This window comes from Macaca nemestrina, chromosome 17, assembly GCF_043159975.1.
Source record: "Macaca nemestrina isolate mMacNem1 chromosome 17, mMacNem.hap1, whole genome shotgun sequence".
NCBI classification, from domain to species: domain Eukaryota; kingdom Metazoa; phylum Chordata; class Mammalia; order Primates; family Cercopithecidae; genus Macaca; species Macaca nemestrina.
The window spans coordinates 60,318,195-60,345,532 of record NC_092141.1 but is presented as its reverse complement, the minus strand read 5'-3'; the positions used below and the strand labels follow the sequence as shown (position 1 = coordinate 60,345,532).

Here is a 27,338-nt window from a genome sequence, read left to right as displayed (position 1 = left end):
TTCATGGTTGGGTGGGATTAAACAAGGTTTCATTTATCCCTAATTCTGATAAATCAGTCTTGAGATTTTCCCCAAGGTTGCTTTTTCCCTCCTTGGTCACTTATACCCTCAGTTTAAAAAAAAAAAAAAACAACTGGCATCTTGATGCCAGCTCAGGCCTTCAAGTGTTTTTTTCAAGTCACTTTAATTTAGCACCCTGCCCATAGTACCATTGCTTCCTCCCATTTGCCTTCTCCTCCATCTCAGTCTCCCCTCTTTGCAATGCCAGATCCTCTACAATTTCCCGCCTTGCACCCAGACTGCAATATGTGATCCTAGTCCTAATTTTTTTTATTGTTGACAGGATGAAAACTTTGACCTGTCAAGAAGACTGAGTGAGAAGAAAATGATATATAATGTTCTGCAGAGAGAGAAAGAGAGATTGGAAGGAGAAAATGATGTAAGTGTGTGAAAGAGGGTACAAAACCCCAAGGTTTTAAGGGGAAGGAGCAGGGTGGCCCAGAGATGCAGTGATAAAAATAAGAAATTAAGGGCCATTTCTGGGACAGTGGGTGAAACAGTTGTTCCTAAACAAAGAGTAAATTTAATCTAATTTCCTAATCTACCACAAAACCCTGTCTTTATTCTACAACTGAAACTTGTTTGGTATGGCAATAGTCACCTTGAAAGAAGCCACACTGATGAAGAGCTAACTTATTTTTGCTTTTAACTTTACAGCTAATATGTGTTGCCTTGGGGGATATGGGAATAACGTCCTACATAACTTTATGCTAGCAGGGAACTCCTTTCCTTCAGCACAACTTTTTCCTTTTTCTCTGCTGCCAAACCAGGAGCAGAAGTGGTGGTCTGTACCAGTGCTGGACCCATGGTAGGCCCCTAATAAATGCTGTGCATTCATTGATTCATTGATTCATTGGTTCATTCATTCATCCAACCAACATTTATTATTGATTGACTGAAGATGATATGGCAGAAAATAAAGTGGTTGTATTTGAAGTCAAAGTCATTCTCATGTTCTTTTTTTTTTTGTTTTTGTTGTTGTTGTTGTTGTTTTTGAGACAAGGTCTCACTCTGTCACCCAGGCTTGGGGTGCAGTGGCACAAGCTTGGCTCACTGCAGCCTTGATCTCCTGGGCTCAAGTGATCCTCCTGCCACAGCCTCCCAAGTAGCTGCTACTATAGGCACATGCCACCATGCCCAGCCATTTTTTTTTACTTTTAGTACAGACAAGGTCTTGCTATGTTGCCCAAGCTGGTCTTTTTTTTTTTTTTTTTTTTTCCATGAGGCATTTTATTTGTAAATGTATGTATTACATCCCTAGAAAAAGAATTCCAGGATTTTCCCTCCTGTGTGTTTTCGTCTTGCTTCTTCATGGTCCATGATGCCAGCTGAGGTTGTCAGTACAATGAACCCAAACTGGCAGGATGGAAGCAGGTTATTCTGCCATTTTTCTAGATCTTTGAGTTGCACATCAAATCTGGGGCTGATCACTCCACGCTTGTTTAGCCTGCCTGTAAGGTTCACAACAATTTTCCCAGCTCTGTGATCATCAATGATTTCAAATTCGCCAATGTAACCATGCTTCATCATCACAGTGAGAAACCGGACGATGACTTTGGAGCACAGCCTAATAAGCACCTGGCGTTTGCCTCTCTTTTCGGCATTGTTGATGCTCTTGAGAGCATCAGCCAGGACATTCATGTGCACCATTGTGGCGGTGTGGAAAGATGGCGGAAAGGGAAGCTGGTCTTAAACTCCTGAGCTCAAGCAGTCCTCCTGCTTTGGCCTCCCAAAGTGCTGGGATTACAGACATGAGCCACCATGCCCGGCCCATTCTCATTTTCTTGCTCAGCATCAAAGAATAGGTGTCCATGCATTCTGGCTGCTACTCCTGTATCTGTACTTCCATCAGTTCATCAGTTCTTCATCTTTACCCTCTTTTTTTTTTTTTTTGAGATGGAGTCTCACTCTGTCGCCCAGGCTGGAGTGCAGTGGTGCGATCTCGGCTCACTGCAAGCTCCGCCTCCCGGGTTCAAGCGATTCTCCTGCCTCAGCCTCCTGAGTAGCTGGGACTACAGGTGCCTGCCACCACGCCTAGACTGGAGTGCAATGACACAATCTTGGCTCACTGCAACCTCCCCCTCCCAGGTTCAAGCAATTCTCCTGCCTCAGCCTCCTGAGTAGCTGGGATTACAGGCAAGTGCCACCATGCCTGGCTAGTTTTGTATTTTTGTAGAGATAGGGTTTCTCCATTTTGGTCAGGCTGGTCTCGAACTCCCGACCTCAGGTGATCTGCCCACCTTGGCCTCCTAGAGTGCTGGGATTACAGGTATGAGCCATGGCACCCAGACTTATCTTTTTTTCTGAGACGGAGTCTCACTCTTTTGCCCAGGCTGGAGTGCAGTGGCGTAATCATGACTTACTACAACCTCTGCCTCCTGATCTTTACCCTCTATAATTCTTCTGGCCTATGCCTCCTAGTGATCATTTTTACTATTTTTTTCTTTTTAAAATTGTGGTTAAAACACACAATGTGGCCGGGCGCGGTGGCTCACGCCTGTAGTCCCAGCACTTTGGGAGGCTGAGGCGGGCAGATCACGAGGTCAGGAGATTGAGACCATCATGGCTAATACGGTGAAACCCCATCTCTACTAAAAATACAAAAAAAAAAAAAATTAGCAGGTGTGGTGGCGGGCGCTTGTAGTCCCAGCTACTCAGGAGGCTGAGGCAGGAGAAAGGCATGAACCTGGGAGGCGGAGCTTGCAGTGAGCTGAGATCGTGCCACTGCACTCCAGCCTGGGTGACAGAGCGAGACTCCGTCTCAAAAAAAAAAAAAAAAGCATAGAATTTACCATCTTAATAATGTAAAAGTGTACAGTTCAGTAGAGTTAAGTGCATCACAGTGCTATGCAACAGATCCCCAGAACTTTTCCATCTTGCAACATTGAAACTTCATACCTACTAAACAATAATTCTTCCTCAATTTCTACTTTTGATTATATCATTTATGCCAATGTGTTTCATAATTGCAGAAGGCTTTTTGGGTTCTCTTTCTAGTCTTGTTATTCCCATTCTCTATTTGTTTTGTTTTGGTTTTTTTGTTTGTTTGTCTGTCTGTTTTTTAGACAGAGTCTCGCTCTGTCATCCAGGCTGGAGTGCAGTGGTGCCATCTTGGCTCACTGCAACCTCCGCCTCCCAGATTCAAGCGATTCTTGTGCTTCAGCCTCCCAAGTAGCTAGGATTGCAGGTGCGCACTACCATGCCCAGCTAATTTTTGTGTTTTTAGTAGAGAGGGGGTTTCACCATGTTGCCCAGGCTAGTCTCGAACTCCTGGGCTCAAGCGATCCGTCTGCCTTAGCCTCCCAAAGTGATGGGATTGCAGGCATAAGCCACTGTGTTCGGCCTATTCCCATTCTCTTAATAGATACCTTGAGTTTGAAATCCCTTTTTTCTAGGTTAGTTGATTGATTGTTGGGGGCAGGTGCACACACAGTTTGCAAAACGAAGGGAAAGATTTGGTATTTGGAAGCTTTGTTAAGAACCGTAGTAAAACCCTCTTAAGACGATAAGGGAAATGTGCTTATTTCCCTTTTCCTAAGAATTTTAAATGCTGTCTGTGCCACTTTTAGTAATTTTCTTCTTTTTCCTTACCTCCCTCCCACCCTGCCTTCTTACTCATTCTCTGTGTTGGTATATCCATTTGAATGGGATAAGACATGAAGAAGGAAAAATTATTTCACGTGAATATTTACATTATGTAAGAAATTATTCTAGGAAGGAAATTGAAAAAATATGCTGCTCTCAATAATACACAACACTGGGAGGCCAAGGCAGGACGATCACTTGAAGCCAGGAGTTTGAAACCGGCTTGGGCAACAAAGCAAGAGTCTATAATCTCTACAAAAAGTTAAAAAGTCAGCCGGGCATGGTGTCATGCACCTGTAGTCCCAGCTACTAAGGAGGCTGAGGTGCGAGGGTTGCTTGAGCCTATGAGTTCAAGGCTGCAGTGAGCTATGATCGCACCCTGCACTCCAGCCTGGGTGACAGCGCAAGACCCTGTCTCTAAAAAAAACAAATTTAACAACAATAATAATAATACACAATAGTTTCAATGTTGATATATCTATCAGAATAGTTGCAGTATTAATATAGCTCCTGCCACTTTCATATATTCACACATTTGTTCCTCCCTTTAGTTGGCATGTATTTAGAGATTTAAAATTCTTTTTTGTATTAATATAAACAAAATGTAGTAAATATATTTAAATTCAGGTATAGGCTGGGCACAGTGGCTCACACCTGTAATCCTGATACTTTGGGAGGCCAAGGCAGGCGGATCACTTGAGGTCAGGAGTTCGAGACCAGCCTGGAGAACATGGTGAAACCCCCATCTCTACTAAAAATACAGAAATTAGCTAGGCGTGGTGGTGGGTGCCTGTAATCCCACCTACTTGGGAGGCTGAGGCATAAGAATAACTTGAACCTGGGAGACAGAGGTTGCAGTGAGCCACGATGGTGCCACTGCACTCTGGCCTAGGAGACAGAGCAAGACTCTGACTCAAAATAAATAAATAAATTCAGGTATAAAGAACTTAGATCTTTGGAATATTGAAACTGCTGCCTTCCCTTCTGAAGAATTATGGATTATCGATTATTGAGTTTCTCCAGTGCCACATTGCTAATTGAGAACTACCTGGGAGGGACATCTCCTAGCCAGTTCCTGGTAGCCATTCTTGGTATTGTCTTTCAACATGTCTATACATCCTCTATCCTTAGCTTTTGAAGAGGGAGAACAGCAGATTGCTCAGTTACATGGGTCTGGATTTTAATTCTTTGCCGTATCAAGTACCTACTTCAGATGAAGGAGGCGCAGGACAAAATCCAGGACTTGTCTATGGAAACCCGTATTCTGGTAAGACAACTTTCCCATTCCAACTGGAAGGACCCTGCCTGCATCCCTTTCCCCTACTAAATTTTTGTTTCTGAGGTGCTCATTAAGACCAGTCTCATTGTTAAGACTTGCTGGGCAGAAGCTGAGGACCCAATGGAAAGATTGCCAGGCGAGAAGTGTTAATTGAGAAATAAATCTGAATCCAGAAGACACAAATCAGATCATTCGCCTAGAGGCAGCAGACACAAATTGAGTCCCGTGGCTATATTCCAAATGTGTAAATCAGAGAAATGTCTTTATGTAGAAGATATACACATACAAAGCTGAGGAAGCTAATTAAGGTTTTGAAATGGTAGCAAGAGAGGCAAGTTATGCCGCCCAGGAACTAGTGGATACAGCAGCCACCCTGATGGCTGACCAAGGACAGCAGAAACATGCTCCGCAGAGATTCCTCGGTGGTAGGACAGGAAATGGGGGTGAAAAGGACTTAGGGTAACATGTCCTTGCCAAACAGGGAGCTTTTCTCATTTGTCTCCAAAAGCAATATGAGATCTCATTTGCTTTTTGTGGCATTTTAAAGCAGCAGCATTATCTTTAGAGTTACAACCAGATGTTTATAACAGGTAACAAGTTTATTTTTTCTTTAAAATTAAGTTTGTAGCCATGCGCAGTGGCTCATGCCTGTAATCCCAGCACTGTGGGAGGCCAAGGCGGGCAGATCACCTGAGGTCAGGAGTTCAAGACAAGCATGGCTACCGTAGTGAAACCCTGTCCGTACTAAAAATACAAAAATTAGCTGGGCGTAGTAGTGGACTTGGCTCACTGCAACCTCCGCCTCCTGGGCTCAACAGATCCTCTCAGCTCACTGCAACCTCCACCTCCCGGGCTCAACCGATCCTCTCACCTCAGCCTACCAAGTAGCAGAGACTACAGGCGCCAGCCACCACACCCAGCTAATTTTTGTATTTTGTGTAGAGTTGGGGTTTTGCCATGTTGCCCAGGCCGATTTCGAACTCCTGAGCTCAAGCAATCCACCCACCTCAGCCTCCCAAAGTGCTGGGATTTTAAGTGTGAGCCATTGTACCTGTCTGTGGATACAGTCTTAAAATCTATTCTCAGATTGTCCTTAAATTGTTACTATTTTTATTAAAATCTCATTTTCCCTACTCTGAAAATAGCTTTATTGTTTTTCTGACTGTATAACATATATATACACATATATATATATAAAGCCTGTGTGTGTGTGTGTGTGTGTGTGTGTGTATATATATATATAATATACACACGCACAGCTAATGAAAATACAATTTCAGCCGGGCACAGTGGTTCACGCCTGTAATCCCAGCACTTTGGGAGGCCAAGACAGGCAGATCACGAGGTCAGGAGATCGAGACCATCCTGGCTAACATTGTGAAACCCCATCTCTACTAAAAATTGATAAACAAAAAATTAGCCAGGCGTGGTGGCAGGCGCCTGTAGTCCCAGCTACTTGGGAAGCTGAGACAGGAGAATGGTGTGAACTCAGGAGACGAAGCTTGCAGTGAGCTGAGATCGCGCCACTGCACTCCAGCCTGGATGACAGAGCAAAATTCCGTCTCAAAAAAAAAAAAAAAAAAGAAAGAAAAAAATACAACTTCAGGCTGGGCGTGGTGACTCACTCCTGTAATCCCAGCACTTTGGGAGGCCGAGGCAGGCGGATCACTTGAGATCAGGAGTTGGAGACCAGCCTGACCAACATGGAGAAACCTTGTCTCTACTAAAACTACCAAAAATTAGCCAGGCATGGTGGTGGGCACCTGTAATCCCAGCTACTCAGGAGGCTGAGGCAGGAGAATTGCTTGAACCCAGGAGGCAGAGGCTGCAGTGAGCCGAAATCACGCCACTGCACTCCAGCCTGGGGGACAGAGCGAGACTCTGTCTCAAAAAAAAAAAAAAAAAAAAAAGATTTCATTATTTATTTTTTCTTTTCACCTTATCATTGACCTAGATCCCCTCTATCAGCAGTACATATGAGAAGAAGCTAGGGTGGTGTTTTCTCATTGAATGAGATCTTTTTGATTCTTCTCAGGTATCCAAGAAAGTTCTTCCCCCAGCCAGGTAAGTATTTGATTCATGAGAATATTCCCACAAAGCCCCTGAAAATTTCCCTTCCTTTTCCAGTTCATGGGAGAACCATAGGGAGACAGGTTCATTTTGATAACTCCGGAAGTCAGCTGGATCCGTTTGTTCTGGGCCCAAGGCTGAGCCAGCCTGTTGTGGAAGGGAGAAGAAAGCACAGTTCATCCATCAGCATTTTGCTTAGGATCTATACCTTTAAGCTGTTTGGTAGCATAAGTAGGGAGGAGATCTGAACCAGGCAGCTAGCCAAACAAGTTCTGTCCAGTGCCGCTTCTAGGCTAGAAGCTACTTTGGCTACTCAGCAATATTAGGCCCTTTCAATTCTGGGGTTAGATGAAGCCTGGTAAGTATCTCCAAATGTGCATTCTCTTCATTCATTCACTATTTCTTGAGCGCCTAACCATGTGCCAGTCATTATGCTAGGCACTGAGGATATAGTGGAAGACAGGATGGCCACATCTGTGCCACATATAGCTTACATTTGTACTGACCTCTTTACTCTTCCTCCCAGCTCTCCATCAAGAAATGCCCTATCTGCAAAGCAGATGATATTTGTGATCACACCTTGGAGCAACAGCGGATGCAGGCCCTTTGTTTGAATTGTCCAATTTGTGACAAGATCTTCCCAGCTACAGAGAAGCAGATCTTTGAAGACCATGTGTTCTGCCACTCTCTCTGAGTGTCCCGCCACTCTCTCTGAGTGTCCCAACCTCTTGGATGTATACAGAGATTTTATAGAGTAGAACCTGTAGCTTCTGCCATGAGTTATATGAGTCTAGATCCTGCCTAACCCGAAATTATTAGGGATTTACTCAGCCCTGCTGCCACTAACAGTGGAGTTGTGTCACTGATCTGAAGGTCACTGTTAAGGACTTCTGCTGCCATCCTTGTGGGTTGCTACCTTTAAGTCACATAACTCTAGCTGTATCATCCTCTCACCTATCATTCTTCCGAGGGTCTCAGTACAAGGGCCCTGGGATGGAGCCAACCTGGGTATTCACAACAGGCCTGACTTGATACTAAGTGATTGGTTTTCCTAGTTGTCCCACTGCCATTCAAAGTCAGCCCTTGAGTGTATTTGTTCTCAGTCCTAACCCTGGGGCCAGAGATTGGTCCGAGGTTGAGAATTCTTCCACCTCATCCTCGGTGTTGCTTTCTCCAAATGATTGCGTTAGACTAGCCAAAAATGCCATGGCAAAGAGCTCAGAAGTCCAGTTTGGATACCAAAGGTTTCTCATGTTAATTTCTCAGCCCCCAAAGAAGCATCTTACTCCCGAACCTTAGACAGGAAGTATTATTTCAGTCACAGAAAGCTTTTCTGGGTACCTCTGGTTAGCACTTTCTACTCTCTGATATTTCCTATGTACATAGCTTGTATTGTTGTAAATCCTTTCTTAATGGTTAAATATGGATTGTTAGCAACTCTGGATTTGCAGTTTTCTGAATAGGTGAGTTTTGAATATGGATAAGTCAGAATAATGAGACAACTTGTTAATCTCTTTAATACTAAAAATAAATTACTCTTCTATTTCAGGGACTTAGGTAATTTAAAGTAAACCTTCAGTTTATAGTCTTTTATTTTGAAGCTCATGGGAAAACTGTGATCAAAAGGACTATGGGAAGGACAGACCCCACGAATGATTTCTCTTCACCTTTCTTTTTTTTTTTTTTTTTTTTTTTTTTGAGACGGAGTCTTGCTCTGTCACCCAGGCTGGAGTGCAGTGGCCGGATCTCAGCTCACTGCAAGCTCCGCCTCCCGGGTTTACGCCATTCTCCTGCCTCAGCCTCCCGAGTAGCTGGGACTACAGGCGCCCGCCACCGCGCCCGGCTAGTTTTTTTTTTTTTGTATTTTTAGTAGAGACGGGGTTTCACCGTGTTAGCCAGGATGGTCTCCATCTCCTGACCTCGTGATCCGCCCGCCTCGGCCTCCCAAAGTGCTGGGATTACAGGCTTGAGCCACCGCGCCCGGCCACCTTTCTTAAGTATTAAACAAAAAAGAGTGTCCTAGTGTCCTGGCAGTTATCTTGAGGTGGGGAAGGAGGTGATGAAACATTAGTTTGTGAAATCCAAGGCCCTGGCTTCTTTTTTTTTTTTTGAAACAGAGTCTCGCTCTGTCACCCAGGCTGGAGTGCAGTGGCGCGGTTAGCTCACTACAGCCTCCACCTCCCAGGTTCAAGCGATTCTCATGCCTTAGCTTCCCAAGTAACTGGGATTACAGGTGTGTGCCACCATGCCCGGCTAATTTTTGTATTTTTAGTGGAGACAGGGTTTCACTATGTTGGCCAGGCTGGTCTCAAACTCCTGGCCTCATGTGGTCCGTCCACTTCAGCCCTTCAAAATGCTGGGATTACAAGCGTGAGCCACATGCCCAGCCTGAGGCCCTGACTTCTTGCTGTAACTTTTCATGCATTTTTTTTTTAAAGGAGCAGTGTGGATTTTGGCACCCTTTGTGAACTAAGTTCAATACCCTCTATCCACATTTGCCTAATTGAACTATAAAAAAGCAATAATTCCATTTTCTGTCCCCTCAAGGACTGAACAAATGGAAATAACTCCCAGGCAGTATCAGCTGGTCACTACAGAGACTTGTACAAAAACTTTTGAATGATGTGAAACACGTTGTCATGAATAAGGGTTGAGCCAACTATAGCCCTGTGTTCCTACTGGGCTTTCCCCAACATGGTTGGGAGTTATGCCCTAGACTAACTGTATTGTCCTAGTCACAGCTCCTTGCTTTGATTTCATCCTTGATAAAATGAAGATGAAACTTATACTACTTCTCCAGGCCTTTTGCTGCCTTAAGAATGAGACCTGACATTAACACTAACCCTAGAATAGAAATATATAATAGGGAGATGGTAATAAAGGAGTTTTTCTGGCACCTACCCTCCCTGCAGAATTTCTGTTGCTCCCCAGATAGTTCTAGTGAAGAACTGCAGTTTCATTTATTTTGTACTAGTCAGCTCTTAATTAAGCACATGAATGGAGAGGAACAGTGGTGCACATAATCCAAATCAGTGAATACCATTTTGTGGTGAATTATCCACCCCTTTGCCCCTGCTACCCCGAGGGTTACCATGATTGTCAACAGCAGCAGGAGCCCTTCCACAGGGCTTGGTAAAAACAAAAAAAAACAAAAACAAAACAAAACAAAAACAGTTGAGGTGTTAATGACCCTTTTTGCTGGGTGTAAAACAAAGCATTTTTAACCACTGTTCCCCAGCTGCTCTTACAAAGGCTTTGAACGGGGAAATTATGCTCTAGGCAGCCACTAGTAGTAAACGATAGTTCTTTTTCTTTAATTTTTTTTTTTTGAGACAGAGTTTCCCTCCGTTTCCCAGGCTAGAGTGCAGTGGCTCAATCTCTGCTCACTGCAAGCTGCACCTCCCGGGTTCACAGCATCCTCCTGCCTCAGCCTCCTGAATAGCTGGGACTACAGGCACCTGCCACCGCGCCTGGCTAATTTTTTGTATTTTTAGTAGAGATGGGGTTTTACCGCGTTAGCCAGGATGGTCTCGATCTGCTGACCTCGTGATATACCCGCCTCGGCCTCCCAAAGTGCTGGGATTACAGGTGTGAGCTACTGCACCCAGCCAACAGTAGTTCTTATATAACCCACTGCCCACCCTGGCCTTCCTCCATCCCTCTCTCACCCACACATTATATAGCTTACAGCTATATACCTGCAAAAAATAGGAAGTTATGGGAGCAAGTGGTATATATCTGAGTTGAATTTTTGAATCTTTGTACTTGTTATGGCAACAGGTTTTCCTTCCTAATTTCTTTTTTCTTGGTCTAATATTAAAATGTTTTTGCATTACCTTAGCATGCTTACTGGATGGGCAGTGAAGGGCGAAGAAAGTCACCCTGGCACACGTGAGTGTGAAAGAAAGCTAACTTAAAATTAAAAAAGGAGGCTGGGCACGGTGGCTCACATCTGTAATCCCAGCACTCTGTGAGGCCGAAGCAGGTGGATCACAAGGTCAGGAGTTCAAGACCAGCCTGGCCAAGATGGTGAAACCCTGTCTCTACTAAAAATACAAAAAATTAGCCAGGTGTGGTGGCGGGCACCTGTAATCCCAGCTACTTGGGAGGCTGAGGCAGAGAATTGCTTGAATCCGGGAGGCAGAGGTTGCAGTGAGCTAAGATCGCACCACTGCACTCCAGCCTGAGCAACAGAGCAAGACTCTGTCTCAAAACAAAAAAAAAAAAATCGAGAAAAGGAGAGTTGGCAAGATATTTGGGAAACCTAGGCCTTAACACCTATAGCTTCAGCCCTTTTCCCTGGTCTTGCTAAAAATTTGGATGAAATATGACTGCCTTGATGTTCAAATATCATTCTCCTGTGATTTGATTTTCTACGGTGGCAGTAGCTTACACTGAAGTAAGCATACTCTAACCTGGTCTCCTACGAACAAATGTGGATAAAATGTGGATGCAGTCCATTACCTAGGAAAAAAGCAAAATGGACTCCACATAGAGACAAGACCCAAAGAGATATTCAACTGATTGCCCTGAGTTAACCAACAATAGGGCATAAGCTCAGTGAAGTTACACTGGCCCCAGTGCTCTCCTTAGCTGCTCTCATATAAATATTAAAAAGTCTTAGCCGGGCACAGTGGCTCACACCTGTAATCCCAGCACTTTGGGAGGCCCAGGCGGGCGGATCACGAGGTCAGGAGATTGAGACCATCCTGGCTGACATAATGAAACCCTGTCTCTACTAAAAATACAAAAAATTAGTGGGGCTTGGTGGCAGGTGCCTGTATTCCCAGCTACTCAGGAGGCTGAGGCAGGAGAATGGCATGAACCTGGGAGGCGGAGCTTGCAGTGAGCCAAGATTATACCACTGCACTCCAGCCTGGGAGACACAGTGAGACTCCATCTCAAAAAAAAAAAAAAAAAAGTCTTGGCCGGTTGTGGTGGCTCATGCCTGTAATCCCAGCACTTTGGGAGCCTAAGGCAGGCTTATCACGAGATCAGGAGTTCAAGACCAGCCTGGCCAACCTGGTGAAACCCCATCTTTACTAAAAATTCAAAAATTAGCTGGGTGTGGTGGCGGGCTCCTGTAATCCCAGCTACTCGGGAGACTGAGGCAGGAGAATCACTTGAACCCGGGTGGTGGAGGTTACAGTGAGCCAAGATCACACCACTGCACTCCAGCCTGGGTGACAGAGCAGGACTTCACCTTAAAAAAAAAGAAAGTCTTTAGGGCCAGGCGTGGTGGCTCACATCTGTAGTCCCATCACTTTGGGAGGCCGAGGTGGGCAGATCAGCTGAACTCAGGAGTTCAAGACCAACCTGGCCAACATGGTGAAACCCCATCTCTACCAAAAATACAAAAAATTAGCCAGGTGTGGTGGCTCACGTCTGTAATCCCAACACTTTGGGAGGCCGAGGCGGGCAGGTCACAAGGTCAGGAGTTTGAGACCAGCCTAGCCAATATGGTGAAACCCCGTCTCCACTGAAAAAAAAAAAAAATACAAAAATTAGCCGGGCGTGGTGGTGGGTGCCTGTAGTCTGAGTTACTCAGGAGGCTGAGGCAGGAGAAGCACTTGAACCCAGGAGGCAGAGGTTGCATTGAGCCGTGATCGTGCCACTGCAATCCAGCCTGGGCGACAGGCAAGACTGTCTCAAGAAAAAAAAAAAAAAAAAAGCTGGGTGTGGTGGGCATGCCTGCCTGTAATCCCAGCTACTTGGGAGGCTGAGGTTGCAGTGAGCTGAGATCGCGCCACAGTACTCCAGTCTGGATGATAAAGTGAGACTCCATCTCAAAAAAAAAAGTCTTTAGGCCAGTGTGATGGCTCACACCTATAATACCCTATGCTGGTATTGTTTGAGGCCAGCAGTTGGAGACCAGCCTGGTCAGCATAGCAAGACCTCGTCTCTCCAAAAAAAAAAAAAAAAAGCCAGGTATGGTGGCATGTACCTGTAGCCTCAGCTACAGGGGAGGCTGAGGCAAGAGGATCCCTTGAGCACAGGAGGTTGAGGCTGCAGTGAGCCATGATTGCACCATTGCACTCCAGCTTGGACCACAGAGTTGATACCCTATCTCTGAAAAAATTAAAGTAATAAAGTATCTTTACATTCTTGTACCACTTTATAGTTTAGAATGTATTTCACATATTCCCTGTGTGCCTCTCATAATCCTCCAAGACAAGGCAGCTGTTAAGTCATTTTTATGGATGAATAAGCTGAAACATGCAGAAATAACTTGCTAAAAGTAGAAATAACCCAAATGTCTATCAGCTGATGAATGGATAAATAAAATATGGTATATCCATAAAACGGGATATTATTTGTCAATAAACAGGAAGTAGTCATATATGTTGCAATATGGATGAGCCTTGAAACTATACCAAGTGAAAAAAGCCAGTCACAAAAGACCACATTATTGTATGATTCCATTTATTTGAAATGTCCAGAATAGGCAAATTTGTAGTAACAAAATAGGTTGGTTTCCTAGGGCTGGGGGTTGGGGGAAATGGAGACTGACTGCTAATAGGTATGGAGTTTCTTTTGGGAGGGTAAAGAAAACGTTCTAAACTTGATTGTGGAGATGGTTACACCACCAAATATACTAAAAACCATCAAGTTACATACCTTTTTTTTTTTTTTTTAATGAAGTCTCACTCTGTTACCCAGACTGGAGTGCTGTGGCATGATCTGGGCTCACTGCAACCTCCACCTCCCGGGTTCAAGTGATTCTTCTGCCTCAGTCTCCTGAGTAGCTGGGGTTACAGGTGTGTGCCACCACACCCAGCTAGTTTTTGTATTATAGTAGAGACGGGTTTCACCATGTTGGCCAGGCTGGTCTCGAGCTCCTGACCTCAAGTGATCCCCCTGCCTCAGCCTCCCAAAGTGCTGGGATTACAGTCATGAGCCACCGCACCCAGCCGAGTTACATACTCTAAATGGATGCATTTTATGCATTGTGAATTAGATCTCAAATTATCATTTGAGACATGAAGGATGTCTCAAATACAAACCCAGAGCAAGTTAAACACTGTTGAACTTGGATAGATTACGCTGATGTCAGTACAATCACTACCACAGCTGTGCTGTGTTCTCCCCCTATCTTGGACTGGACGCAGCAGCTTCAGTGCGATAGAATCAAGATTAATAGGGTCAAGGGAATTAGTGATAGCCCATCATTTGGCCAACAGCATTAGTGGTCTCTGTTTGGTAATATCTATTCTGTCGAGATGGATGTACCCAATAAAGTTGGGGGACAGAGTCACTGGCCCACAAATCCCAGGTAATCACATTAAGAGATCCAGCCTGCTCTGCCTAATGTTATTACTTTCTCCCTGTGGAAAGGAGGAATATGACACTCCAGGGGACTACGTTCATTGTTTACTCAGTCAATCAACATTTATTGAGCACCCACAGTGTGCAGAGCTAGTATCAGACCAGGATTTATAAAGTAAAAAGTTCTTCCCCTGAGGGATCTACAAGATTAACCAAGTCTCTGCCCCTGGGAGCTCGGAAACTGCTGGGGGAGAAAGTCTTCGGTTTCAGGGCTCTCCCAGTCAGATGGGGAAAGGAGAAAACCACCCAGAAAGGCAGTGTAAAGATACTTCCAGCACTACACTCTGATCAGCTGAGCTTACTGGCAGCCCTCAGGATACTTAAAAGATAAGGGAAGTCATCCTGCAAATTAAGGATTTGGCAGCTGTGGGACCTCAGTGTTAATTAAAGGTGTTTTGAAAGCTCAAGTTAAGGATGTTCAAGAAGTGTGCTTTGGAAGAGGCAGAGGGACAGAGATGGCAGACAGACACGCGGAATGTATTCTGAGGTTCTCTGCAAAGAAGGAGAAGCAGTACCAGAATGCAAAGGACTTTTAAGCAAAAATACTAGAACATGAAAAGAGGCCGGGCGCGGTGGCTCAAGCCTGTAATCCCAGCACTTTGGGAGGCCGAGACGGGCGGATCACGAGGTCAGGAGTTCGAGACCATCCTGGCTAACACGGTGAAACCCCGTCTCTACTAAAAAATACAAAAAACTAGCCGGGCGAGGTGGCAGGCGCCTGTAGTCCCGGCTACTCGGGAGGCTGAGGCAGGAGAATGGCGTAAAAACCCGGGAGGCAGAGCTTGCAGTGAGCTGAGATCCGGCCACTGCACTCCAGCCTGGGCGACACAGCGAGACTCCGTCTCAAAAAAAAAAAAAAGAAAAAGAAAAAGAAAAGAAACTAGTTTCTGTCCTGAAAGAAAACACAACCTAGTTGAGCTACATTAACAAGCTTATTTGTGCTAACAAGGGGTAGGGTGAAGGTGGGGAAGGATTGTGTTACGAGGATGTAGGAGTGGCTCAGAATCCCAGGTTGCAAGCCTCCCAGCACTGCACCCAGCCTTAAACCGCATGTGAATCTATAATTATCTCAAAAGCTGAATTTTTTTTTTTTTTTTTTAAGGAAGAGCTTCAAAGAGCATGTTGAAATGAGGGAATTGCAACCATGTGTGAGGTGAGGGTATGTGTTCTAGTGGGGCATAGTGAGAGACAAGGCTCCATCGCGAAGCTGTAGGGGACAGTCCATTATTTCAGTGGTTGTTGGTGTCCCTTGACTTGTGGCATCACTCCAAAACCTGCTTCCATGGCCACAGTGCCTCCTCCCTGTGCCACCGCCTCTCCTCAGTCTGTGCGCCCTGTGTGCCCTTTTATAAGGACATATGTCATTGGATTTAGGGCCCAGTTGGCTAATCCAGGATAAGTCTTTTCAAGATCCTTAACTTAATCACCTTTTGTCATATAAGGCAATACTTGTTCACTATATAAACGGTATGATAAGTCTGTGCAACATGGCAAGACCCCTATCTACAAAAAAAGAAAAAGCCAGGCTTGGTGGCATGTGTGGACATCTCTTTTTGGGTGGGAGGGCACCATTCAACCCACTACAGAAAGGTAGGCGCGGATAAATGATTACTAGGATTCTGACCCAGCCAGTCAAGATAGAACACACAGAAGGAACAGCAGCCTTCAGGGAGGGACGTTCAAGTTTTCACTGAATTTGAGGGTCTTGTGGGGATACTCAGTAGGCAATGGGATAAATGTTTCAGCAAAGAACTGGGTTGGAGCTGCAGGTTATTCCTGACATGAGTGGCATAGCTGAAACCAAGGGAGTGGACGAGCTAATCTGGAGAGAAAAGATAGGGCAGGCTGAGGACAGAGCCTGAATAATGCTAACTTTACGAGTCAGGCAGGGTACCAGAAGCCATCCATGAAGGGAAGAAAAACCAGGAGAAAATGGGCAGCCTGAAAGCCAAGCAAGAAAATAGTTTCAGAAAATGGGTTCAATAGTGTCAAATACTAGTAGGGTAGGACTGGAAAGAAACCTTTCATTTTAGGAACTTAATGTTGACAGGCAGATAACCTTTTTTCTCTCTTTAAAAAAATGTATTCTCATTAGAGAACATTTAAAATGCATAAAGTACAAAACTTAAGTATAGTTACATCAACCAAACACAATTATTAGCATTCCCATCCATTTTTAAAAACATCGTTTTGAGTCAGGGTCTTGCTCTGTCATCCAGGCTAGAGTGCAGTGACACGATACTTCACTGCAAGCCTCACCTCCTGGGCTCAAGTGATCCTCCCACCTCAGCCTCAGAGTAGCTGGGACTGTAGGCGTATACCACCATGACCCAGTACATCTAGTTGTTTCTATGTATAGGTGAGCTTGTGATTTTTTGGGGGGCGGGTTTTGAGACATCTCACTCTGTCTCACCCAGGCAGGAGTGGTATGATCAGGGCTCACTGCAGCCTTAACCTCCTGAGCTCAAGCAGTCCTCCTCCGTCAGCCTTCTGAGTAGCTGGGACTGCAGGCACATGCCACGATACCTGGCTAATTTTTTTTTTTTTAATTTTGTAGAGACAGGGTCTTGCTATGTGGCCCAAGCTGGGCTTGAACTGGCCTCAAGTGATCCTCCTGCCTCAGTTTCCCATGGTGCTGGAATTACAGGTGTGAGCCACCATGCCTGGCCTAGGTGAGCGTTCTTTTTCTTTTTTCTTTTTTTTTTTTTTTTTAAACACAAACAGAACTAGGTGAGCCTTCAAGTAAAGAAAAAAGACTATGTGTGCATGTGTGGGTGCATGCCCATGAATGCCTGCCTTGATTTCCAACACAGGCATCCTCCTTTAAATCCTCCCTGAGCTGGAGACTGACTTGTGGCCCCTGGGAGAGTGTGTGGGAGTGTGGAGAGTGACCTCCGGACCTGGGCACTTTCCGGCCCCTCCTCCCATGGAAGCTGCTGCACCAATTTGGCCTCTGTGCAAACACCAGGCACTTTTCGCTGGGTCAATATTTCACATCCGTTGTCAGGGTCTAATCCATCTTCAACATCTGTTCCCTGGGATGTTGTGCTCTGCTCTGCCACCTATGACCCCTCATGGTCTTTGTCCCCAGAAGAGGAGCTCTACAAGGTCCCCAGGGCTTTCTCCAGCTTGAGGCTGCTCGGTGCTTCTCTTTTTCTCCTCTTTAAACCCTCTCACCTTTGCCTGAGCCAATAATCTCCCTCAAATTACAGGGAGAAGCCCCCTCTGTCTGGAAGCTTCCCCAGCTCCAGAACACAGAAGGATGTGGTAGCTGCTGTTGTGTGGAATTCAGCAAACCTCACCTGCCAGTGGGTCCAGAACACGTTCCGACCCGGTGTCCTGCTTGCCACCTTGCACTTCCTGACTGCTGCTTCCTGCTGTGAGCCTGCTGGAGCCCTGGGGACACACATTTACTTGAACAACATCTCAAAATAGACTGGGAAGACAAAATGTACTACAAGGGGCCAGGCGCAGTGGCTCATGCCTGTAATCCTAGCACTTTGGGAGGCTAAGGCAGGCGGATTGCCTGAGCTCAGAAGTTCGAGACCAGCCTAGGCAACAGGGTGAAACCCCATCTGTACTAAAATACAAAAAATTAGCCGGGCGTGGTGGTGTGTGCCTGTAATCCCAGCTACTCAGGAGGCTGAGGCAGGAGAATTGCTTGAACCAGGAGGCGGAGTTTGCAGTGAGCCGAGATCACACAAGTACACTCCAGCCTGGGTGACAGAGCAAGACTGCATCTCCAAAACAAACAAATAAACAAGAACCCAAAATATACTACAAGGTGTAATTAGAAATTGTTTTCAAGATTGGTGCTTTTGCACCGTTGGTTAGATGAGGCAACCAAGTGCATTTATTTTGATGCATGCCTGTCTTGTTCCTCTAATCAGCATCCAAGAACAGGGACAGACCGGGCGCCGTGGCTCATGCCTGTAATCTCAGCACTTTGGGAGGCCGAGGTGGGCAGATCACCTGAGGTCAAGGGTTTGAGACCACCCTGACCAACACAGTGAAATCCCATTTCTACTAAAAATACAAAAATTAGCTGGGCGTGGTCGTGGGTGCCTGTAATCCCAGCTACTTGGGAGGCTGGGGCACAAGAATCACTTGAACTTGGGAAGTGGAGGTTACAGTGAACTGAGATTGCACCACTGCACTCCAGCCTGGGCTACAGAGCAAGGCTCGTCTAAAAAAATAAGTAAATAATAGAAGAAGAAGAATAGGGACAGATTTCTGTTCATTCTCCTCAGTGCAAATCTCTGGCCCCAGCTTCCTCCTCATTATTCAAACCCAACATATATTCGGCATTTACTATAAGCAAGTGCTGTTATTAAACCCATTTGTAGATGAGGGAGCCAAGGCTTGGCAAGGATAAAGACTTGAAGGCCACACAGCTGCAGGAGGCCAGGCTGGACCAGGGTTTATGTTGTTAACACTAAACTGTTTGGAGAAACAGCAAACCCAGCTGTGGGGGAATGGGAGCGGTGGGTGTGGAACCTGAGGCTAACTTCCTCCCACCCAGCCATTCTGTCCTCTCCGCAATAAAGTTCATAGTCCAGGAAATTCCCTGCAAGTGACAATGACTCTTAAACTTTCCTGAAGATAAGAATTGCTGGGCCAGAGCCTCCCTCACTGCTTGCCATCCCTTCAGCTGATGCTCAGTAACTCTTTCTTTGCCAGTAGCCAGCCCGGCCTTCCAGTTTACCAGAGAGGCCCTGGTGATGAACCAGTCCCACCTCCCATTTCCTGGAACCCATCCCTGCCGCCTCACCCAGCCCCACCCTCCTTCCCTCTTTCACTCTGAGAGTTTTTGCCGTACATCTGCTCAGCCAAAGAGAAGCAACTGCTAATGTTAAGCCGAAATTTGGGTCGGGCCAGGAGGCATCTTTAAAATGAAAAATTTACTCGGGTACAGGAAACAGCTATAAATGATCTTGGAAATGCAGGCACTCCATCTCCTGGTTACACACCCCAGGCAATACCCAACAGAGCATCTGAAGGGGCCTTGTTTATCAACTGTCATGGATTCAGGAAGCCAAACAGACCTGCCTGTTACCAGGGCGTCTCCTGCAGGCCCCTGTCTCCAGAAATGACCACCCCTGAGATGAAAACTTCTCTTGGGAAGAAACTGAGGAGGAGCTTTCACAGTTTGCTCAGGGCTTCCCATTCTTTGTTGCTGGGAAATTCTTCCTGTAGCCAGCTTCAGTCCCTGTTAACACATACTGAACAACAGGATTATTTTTGTTGTGTTCTGCATCTGCCGTATATAATCTTTTATTTTTTTCTGAGTTAACTTTGTTTTTGTTTTTTTTTTCTGCTGACTACCTACTTTTCTGTCATAACTTTGTTTTCATTGTGGTAAGAACACAATATGAGATCTACCTTCTTAACAAAATTTTAAGTGTAACATCTCCTTTTAATTTGGATAAAATAGTAGGCATTGGGCCAGGCGCAGTGGCTTATGCCTGTAATCCCAGCACTTTGGGAGGCCGACACGGGCGGATCACCTGAGGTCAAGAGTTTGAGACCAGCCTGGCCAACCTGGTAAAACCCTGTCTCTACTAAAAATACAAAATTAGGCTGGGCGCGGTGGCTCAAGCCTGTAATCCCAGCACTTTGGGAGGCCGAGACGGGTGGATCACTAGGTCAGGAGATCGAGACCATCCTGGCTAACACGGTGAAACCCCGTCTCTACTAAAAAATACAAAAAACTAGCCGGGCGAGGTGGCGGGCGCCTGTAGTCCCAGCTACTCAGGAGGCTGAGGCAGGAGAATGGCGTAAACCCCGGAGGCGGAGCTTGCAGTGAGCTGAGATCTGGCCACTGCACTCCAGCCTGGGCGACAGAGCAAGACTCCGTCTCAAAAAAAAAAAAAAACAAATTAGCCGGGCATGGTGGCACGCCCCTGTAATCCCAGCTACTCAGGAGGCTGAGGCAGGAGAATCGCTTGAGCCCTGGAGGCGGAGGTTGCAGTGAGCCAAGATCGCACCACTCACTGCACTACAGCCTGGGTGACAAGAGCAAAACTCCATCTCAAAAAAAAAAAAAAAAAAACATAGGCCAGGTGCGGTGGCTCACGCCTGTAATCCCAGCACTTTGGGAGTCAGGAGATCGAGACCATCCTGGCTAACACGGTGAAACCCCATCTCTACTAAAAATATAAAAATTAGCCGGGCATGATGGCGGGCACCTGTAGTCCCAGCTACTCGGGAGGCTGAGGCAGGAGAATGGTGTGAACCTGGGAGGCGGAGGTTGCAGTGAGCCAAGATCGCACCACTGCACTCCAGCCTGGGTGACAAAGCCAGACTCCGTCTCAAAAAAAAAAAAAAAAATAGTAGGCATTGAGTGCTTATATGGTAAGCACTGTGTTAAGCACTTCGTATTTGATAATTTTAACCCCCACAACAAAACATCAATCATTAATATGTGATAATTAACAAAGGTATTATTAAACCCATTTCGCAGATGGGCCACGGAGAGAGGTTGAGTAAATCACTCACGGTCATACAGTTACAGAGTTGGGACTTTTTTTTTTTTTTTTTTTTGAGACAGTCCTGCTTTGTTGCCCAGGCTGGAGTGCAGTGGCATGATGTCAACTCACTGTAGCCTCTACTTTCTGGGTTAAAGCAATCTTCCCACCTCAACCTCCTGAGTAGCTGAGACTACAGGTGTGCACCACCATGGCCAGCAAATTTTTGTGTTTTTTGGTTTTGTTTTGTTTTTTTGAGACAGAGTCAGGGTTTCACCATGTTGGCCAGGCTGGTCTCACCCACTTTGGCCTCGCAAAGTGCTGGGATTACAGACGTGAGCCACCACGCTCCACCAGAATTTTTGTATTTTTTGTAGAGACAGGGTTTCACCATGTTGTTCAGGCTGGTCTCGAACTTCTCGGCTCAAGCGATCTGCCAGCCTCAGCCTCCCAAAGTGCTGGGATTACAGGTGTGAGCCACCATGCCCTGCCTACGGAGTTGGGATTTGAATTCAGGCAGAACAACTTCAGAGCTCTTGCACTTAATTACAGATGCTCTGTGTCTCTTTCTAGTTCTTTCTCCAAATGGAATCATTCTACCTCCGTAAACCTGTCCTTATGATTTCCAGTTGAGTCAGGAAACCTAGGGCCAATGCCACGACCCTGAATAGATTTATATTAGGGACCAAAGCCATGGAACATTCCCTTTCCACCACTTAATTCAATCTCTGATGAAGTCCACACCAGTCATTCCCCCTGCACAGCCATCTTGCTCATATCCTTCTCAACAAAGTGGCTCCTAACCCTATCTGGAGGACTGGCTAGCCATTCTGGCAGAACAGTGGCCCTAGTCACAAGGGAAAAAGGAACCCGTTTGCAAAGCAACTGTATTTGCTAAGTAAGACACTTTGACAGCCTGAGCACGGCCTGTAATCCCAGCACTTTGGGAGGCCAAGGTGGGCAGATCTCTTGAGGTCAGGAGTTCGAGGCCAGCCTGGCCAACATGGTGAAATCCCAGCTCTATTAAAAATACAATAATTAGGCGGGGCGCAGTGGCTCACATCTGTAATCCCAACACTTTGGGAGACCGAGGAGGGCGGATCACGAGGTCAGGAGATGGGAGACCATCCTGGCTAACACGGTGAAACCCCATCTCTACTAAAAATACAAAAAATTAGGCCGGGCGCGGTGGCTCACGCCTGTAATCCCAGCACTTTGGGAGGCCGAGACGGGCGGATCACGAGGTCAGGAGATCGAGACCATCCTGGCTAACACGGTGAAACCCCGTCTCTACTAAAAAATACAAAAAACTAGCCGGGCGAGGTGGCGGGCGCCTTTAGTCCCAGCTACTCGGGAGGCTGAGGCAGGAGAATGGCGTGAACCCGGGAGGCGGAGCTTGCAGTGAGCTGAGATCCGGCCACCGCACTCCAGCCTGGGTGACAGAGCGAGACTCCGTCTCAAAAAAAAAAAAAAAAAAAAAAAAAAAAAAAAAAAATTAGCCGGGCGTTGTGGTGGGCACCTGTAGTCCCAGCTACTCGGGAGGCTGAGGCGGGAGAATGGTGTGAACCCGGGAGGCAGAGCTTGCAGTGAGCCGAGATGGCGCCACTGTGCTCCAGCCTGGGTGACAGAGCAAGACTCCATCTCAAAAAAAAAAAAAAAAATACAATAATTATCTGGACATGGTGGCAGGTGCTTATAATCTCAGCTACTCAGGAATCTGAGGCAGGAGAATCGCTTGAACCTGGGAGGCTGAGGTTGCAGTGAGCCGAGATCACACCACTGCATTCCAGCCCGGGCAACAGAGTGAGACCCCATTTCTTAAAAAAAAGACACTGACAAAATGCCTTTTAAGGAAATGATATTTGGGGAGATATGCTGTCAGTAGTTTTGATAGGAACTCAGCATTGAGTTCCTACTGAGGAAACAGCAGAGAATATCTGTGAACCTCTGTGGCTGGGTTCTCCTTCATGTTCCACCTCTTTCACATACCTCACACACCCCTGCATCCCTCCTGCCCATCCTCTATTCTATTTGTCCTGTCATTTTTGACCCTGAGTTTTGACAGCCCCAAACCTTGTCCCTCCATAAAGTAGACAGGCTAGTAGGTCATCATGGTGAAGAGCCCAGACTCTGGAACTAGACTGTCTGGTGGCAACTTTAGACAAATCACTCAACCGCTCTTGGCTTTGGTTTCCCCATGTGTAAAATGGCATTGACAATTATAGTCCCTGCTTCAGCTAGATGAGTTAAAATGGGTAGAGCATTTAGAACAGCGCCTGACACATGCTGATTGTAAGCACTCAATAAGTGTTCTGCCCTGCCACCTGATTAACAGCTTTGTGAAATTGGGCAGGTCACTCTGAAAGAGGGTATGATTATGATGTAGTGATTAAGAGCACTAGGTTAAACATCAGATGTCCTTGAATCTTGACTTTTTTTTTTTTTCTGGAGACAGGGTCTCATTCTGTCACCTAGGCTGGAGTACAGTGGTACAATCTCGGCTCACTGCAGCCTCAATCTCCCGGGCTTAAGTGATCCTCCCACCTCAGTCTCCTGAGTAGCCGAGACTACAGGCATGCGTACACGACACTTGGTTCTGTTCTTGTCTCTTGTCTATTCCACTCCCGAGCCAGCAGTCCCAGGAGACACAGCCTCTTCCTATTCAGTATCTCCCCCATGTAGGAGCTTAAGTAAACGAAATACCACCACCCTCTCCCATCTTACCTTGAGATTAGGAAAGACTATGGTTGAGGGCAGCCTGTGTTACTGAATGTTATCTTCGCGGGTTTGGCTCCAGAGCCCTCAGTAGGAAGAGGAACTGGACCTGCAGTCTCCGACTCAGAGCAGGGACTTATAATGAGCAGAGTCCTGAGCCCCCTGGTGGGGAGTCTTGGGTTCCATTCCGCTTGGTCCTTGCAGGGCCTTTTCAATAAGTCAAGGGCCCTTGACACTTAGGAGTGCCCACATCATGTCAAAAATATTAAAATGCATTCACATCCCACAGAAGGGTTTTTTTTTTTTTTTTTTGAGATGGAGTTTCTCTCTTGTCGCCCAGGCTGGAGTGCAGTGGTGCAATCTCGGCTCACCTCTGCCTCCCGGGTTCAAGCGATTCTCCTGCCTCAGCCTTCCGAGTAGCTGGGATTATAGGCATGCACCACCACACCTGGCTAATTTTTGTATTTTTATTAGAGATGGGGTTTCTCGGCCGGGCGCGGTGGCTCAAGCCTGTAATTCCAGCACTTTGGGAGGCCGAGGCGGGCGGATCATGAGGTCAGGAGATCGAGACCATCCTGGCTAACACGGTGAAACCCCGTCTCTACTAAAAAATACAAAAAACTAGCCGGGCGCGGTGGCGGGCGCCTGTAGTCCCAGCTACTCGGGAGGCTGAGGCAGGAGAATGGCGTGAACCCGGGAGGCGGAGCTTGCAGTGAGCTGAGATCCGGCCACTGCACTCCAGCTTGGGCAACAGAGCGAGACTCCGTCTCAAAAAAAAAAAAAAAAAAAGAGATGGGGTTTCTCCATGTTGGTCAGTCTGGTCTCGAACTCCTGACCTCTGGTGATCTGCCTGCCTCAGCCTCCCAAAGTGCTGGGATTACAGGCGTGAGCCACCACGCCCCGCCTGAAATGTAGTTTATACATAAACTATATATGCAAACTGAGTTGAGTTGCAATTGGTTGAGATTTTGTTTTGTAGCCATTTATTTCAATATTTATCCAATGCCATTTTGCAACTTTTTTTTTTTTGGAAAACAATAACTTTTTTCCAGGTTTCAATAATAAGCCTAGCCCCTAAGCCACTGTGTCTAAGGGATGGGCCAGCAGTGCCTCCAGTGCCTAGGTTGACTTGGTTAGATTCCCTGGTCCCAGAGCTTGTCAACTCCAGAGCCCATGTGAATCATGCCCACCCTATCTATCTATTCATCCACCCATCCATCCATCCGTTCGTTCGTCCATCTGTCCATCCATCCATCCACCCACCCATATATATCTGAGCTGCCTATGGTAGAAAAAAAGCAACTCGGGAAAAGGCTAGAGAAGACAAGCATGGTGTGAGACTGCCCTCTAGAGATTGCTCCAGGAAAGTGCAGCTAGGGCGCTCCCTCTTCCAGGCTCAGATCAACCCCACCCCTCCTTCACTCATTCACACTTATTGAGCGAGTACCTACCTATACCCGGCACCACGTACTTACCTGTTCTGGGAACAAAAGACAAATACAAAGAGAAACAGCACACATCCCCATTCTCCAGGAGGTCACCATGTATAACAAATGATTACTGTTCTGTGCAATGACTACTGGAGTAGATGTGCACCAAGTTCTATGGGAGCACTGAAGACAAGGAAATAAGTCTGGGGCAATAGGGGAAGTCATCACAGGGAAGGTGGCATTCAAGATAGGCCTTGAAGGATGTGTAGGAGTTTGCCATACAGTGCTGGGGAGGAAAGGCATTCGGGGCAGAAGGAATGGCAGTGTAGAAATGCAGGTTTGTTGAGGGCCAGTGAGAGGTGTGGCAAAGCTGGAGCATGCATAGCACTGAACAGTCAAGACCCAGCTAGAGAGGCAGGTGGGGCCAGGTAGTGAAACTCCCACTCAAAAAACAGGAAGTGAGCCAGGTGTGGTGGTGATCGCCTGTAGTCCCAGCTACTCGGGAGGCTGAGATGGAAGGACCGCTTGAGCCCAGGAGTTTGAGACTGCAGTGAGCTGTGATCACACCTGTGAATAGCCATTGCTCTCCAACCTGGGCAACATAGTGAGACTCTGTCTCTTAAAAAAAAAAAAAAAAGAAAACAGGCCATGCCCATTGGCTCATGCCTGTAATCCCAGCACTTTAGGCGGCCAAGGCAGGAGGATGACTTGAGGCCAGGAATTCAAGACCAGCCTGGGTAACATAGAGACTGCATCTTTACCAAAAAACAAACAAACAAACAAACATTAGCAGCAGGGCATGGTGGCATGAGCCTGTAGTCCCAGCTACTTGGGAGGCTGAGGTGTGAAGACCACCTGAACCCAGGATGTCAAGGCTGCAGTGAGCCATGACTGCACCACTGCACTCCAGCCTGGGTGAGAGAGAGAGAGACCCATCTCAAAAATTAAACAAAGCTGGGTGCAGTGGCTTATGCCAGCACTTTGGGAGGCTGAGGTGGGCGGATCACCTGAGGTCAGGAGTTTGAGACCAGCCTGGCCAACAAGACAAAACCCCATTTCTAATAAAAATAAAAAAAATAGCCAGGTGTGGTGGTGGGCACCTGTAATACCAGCTACTCAGGATGCTGAGGCAGGAGAATCGCTTGAACCTGGGAGGTGGAGGTTGCAGTGAGCCGAGATCGTATGCCATTGCACTCCAGCCTGGGCAACAGAGTGAGACTCTGTCTTAAAAAATAAAAAATCAAAATCAAAAAATAAAATATATAAAACAAACAAAAAACAAAAGTAGGACATGTCGCACTTAAACTCAACACTCTTTTTCTTGCAGCAGTGGTTTAAACAGAGGAACAAACAGGAAGATCTTGTCACCTTTGAGGGGCTGTGGTTGTGCCCCTCAAAGTGACTTTGGAGGTTCTACACCACTCGTGGTCACCCAGTCCCCCAGTTAATCCCAAGTGGGGGCTCCCAGGCAATTGATGTGCCTGACAGAATGTGCCAGGTACTTGACAGGAGGTTTGCCAAATGCCCAGATCCCAGTGATTACAGTCACCCTGCCCTCTCCTGTTTTCTGCAGACCAAGACGTGGGCACCCAGCATCACATCTGGGCCCACTTGATCCAGATCACGAAGGTGGAGGAGACCAGAGCCAGCAAGCGCAACCGGCCAGCAGTCACGCAGCTCCATGACTCCAAGGTTGAGTCCTGCTGCCCCACTGGGTCCTCTATGGCCAGCAACAAGCCACGTGTCACCACCAAGAGGCCCGACATCTTACAGGTGCAGGGCCCTCTCACCCTGGGTCTGCCCAAATAAACTCCTCAAGAACACCAAACCAGGCCGGGCGCGGTGGCTCAAGCCTGTAATCCCAGCACTTTGGGAGGCCGAGACGGGTGGATCACGAGATCAGGAGATCGAGACCATCCTGGCTAACACAGTGAAACCCCATCTCTACTAAAAAATACAAAAAACTAGCCGGGCGAGGTGGCGGGCGCCTGTAGTCCCAGCTACTTGGGAGGCTGAGGCAGGAGAATGGCGTGAACCCGGGAGGCGGAGCTTGCAGTGAGCTGAGATCCGGCCACTGCACTCCAGCCTGGGCGACAGAGCGAGACTCCATCTCAAAAAAAAAAAAAAAAAAAAGAACACCAAACCAAACAAAACAGGATGTGATGCTCTGGCCAGAACTCTGTGCCAAACAGAGGGAGACCTGACCCAGCCATTCAGAGTCTCCGTGGAGGGAGAATCAGGCATATCGAGGACCAGGACCACAGACACTGAGACACAGCACCTGCCTCTCACATGGTCTCAGCTGAAGACATTAGTGCTGAGTTGATGAGGCCAGGGTGGGTGGGGAACTTTCAGGTGGGAGCAGGGGTGAGACAAGGGAGCACAGCATGCTGAAAGGAGCCAGGA

At 46.8% G+C, this 27,338-nt stretch overlaps 3 protein-coding genes and 1 non-coding gene across 7 annotated transcripts in view; 3 read left to right on the top strand and 1 right to left on the bottom strand.

Annotated features, from left to right (window-relative positions):
* The window catches only part of LOC105472331 (calcium binding and coiled-coil domain 2), a 33,192-nt gene extending 24,756 nt beyond the window's left edge, over positions 1-8,436 (top strand). Inside the window, exons 10-13 of one of the 4 annotated variants that reach the window (XM_011725467.3) lie at positions 344-439; positions 4,777-4,912; positions 6,960-6,988; positions 7,521-8,436. In XM_011725467.3, the coding sequence (XP_011723769.2) occupies positions 344-439; positions 4,777-4,912; positions 6,960-6,988; positions 7,521-7,688 (429 nt within the window). In that variant the 3' untranslated portion in view covers positions 7,689-8,436. Of the gene's footprint in view, positions 1-343; positions 440-830; positions 869-4,776; positions 4,913-6,959; positions 6,989-7,520 lie in introns of those variants that run through there. The other 3 variants (XR_981530.3, XM_011725470.3, XR_011615776.1) reach the window with 3 other exon arrangements.
* LOC105472330 (small ribosomal subunit protein uS8-like) lies at positions 1,243-1,721 on the bottom strand. The gene has a single exon (XM_071082991.1). It carries the CDS (start codon positions 1,708-1,710, stop codon positions 1,318-1,320), a length of 393 nt encoding a protein of 130 aa, XP_070939092.1. The 5' UTR covers positions 1,711-1,721; the 3' UTR covers positions 1,243-1,317.
* Positions 8,437-10,346: 1,910 nt separating the features above from the next.
* LOC139359620 (zinc finger protein 195-like) lies at positions 10,347-27,068 on the top strand. The gene is made up of 3 exons (XM_071082992.1): positions 10,347-10,885; positions 16,878-16,992; positions 26,506-27,068. The coding sequence occupies exons 1-3, from the start codon at positions 10,816-10,818 to the stop codon at positions 26,615-26,617; spliced, it is 297 nt and encodes a 98-aa protein (XP_070939093.1). The 5' UTR covers positions 10,347-10,815; the 3' UTR covers positions 26,618-27,068.
* Positions 26,226-26,353, top strand: LOC112424995 (small nucleolar RNA SNORA68). Its single transcript, XR_003015966.1, has one exon. It is a non-coding gene; the product is annotated as a small nucleolar RNA SNORA68 (small nucleolar RNA).
* Positions 27,069-27,338: the final 270 nt, after the last annotated feature.

Excerpts from the sequence above, each read along its gene's own strand:
- LOC105472330 (XM_071082991.1), bottom strand. The coding sequence starts at position 1,710 with ATGGTGCACATGAATGTCCTGGCTGATGCTCTCAAGAGCATCAACAAT.
- LOC139359620 (XM_071082992.1), top strand. The coding sequence starts at position 10,816 with ATGTTTTTGCATTACCTTAGCATGCTTACTGGATGGGCAGTGAAGGGC. Across the intron at positions 10,886-16,877 it reads AGAAAGTCACCCTGGCACAC|AGACAGGGTCTTGCTATGTG; the intron begins GTGAGTGTGAAA and ends TTAATTTTGTAG. Across the intron at positions 16,993-26,505 it reads AGCCACCATGCCTGGCCTAG|ACCAAGACGTGGGCACCCAG; the intron begins GTGAGCGTTCTT and ends TGTTTTCTGCAG.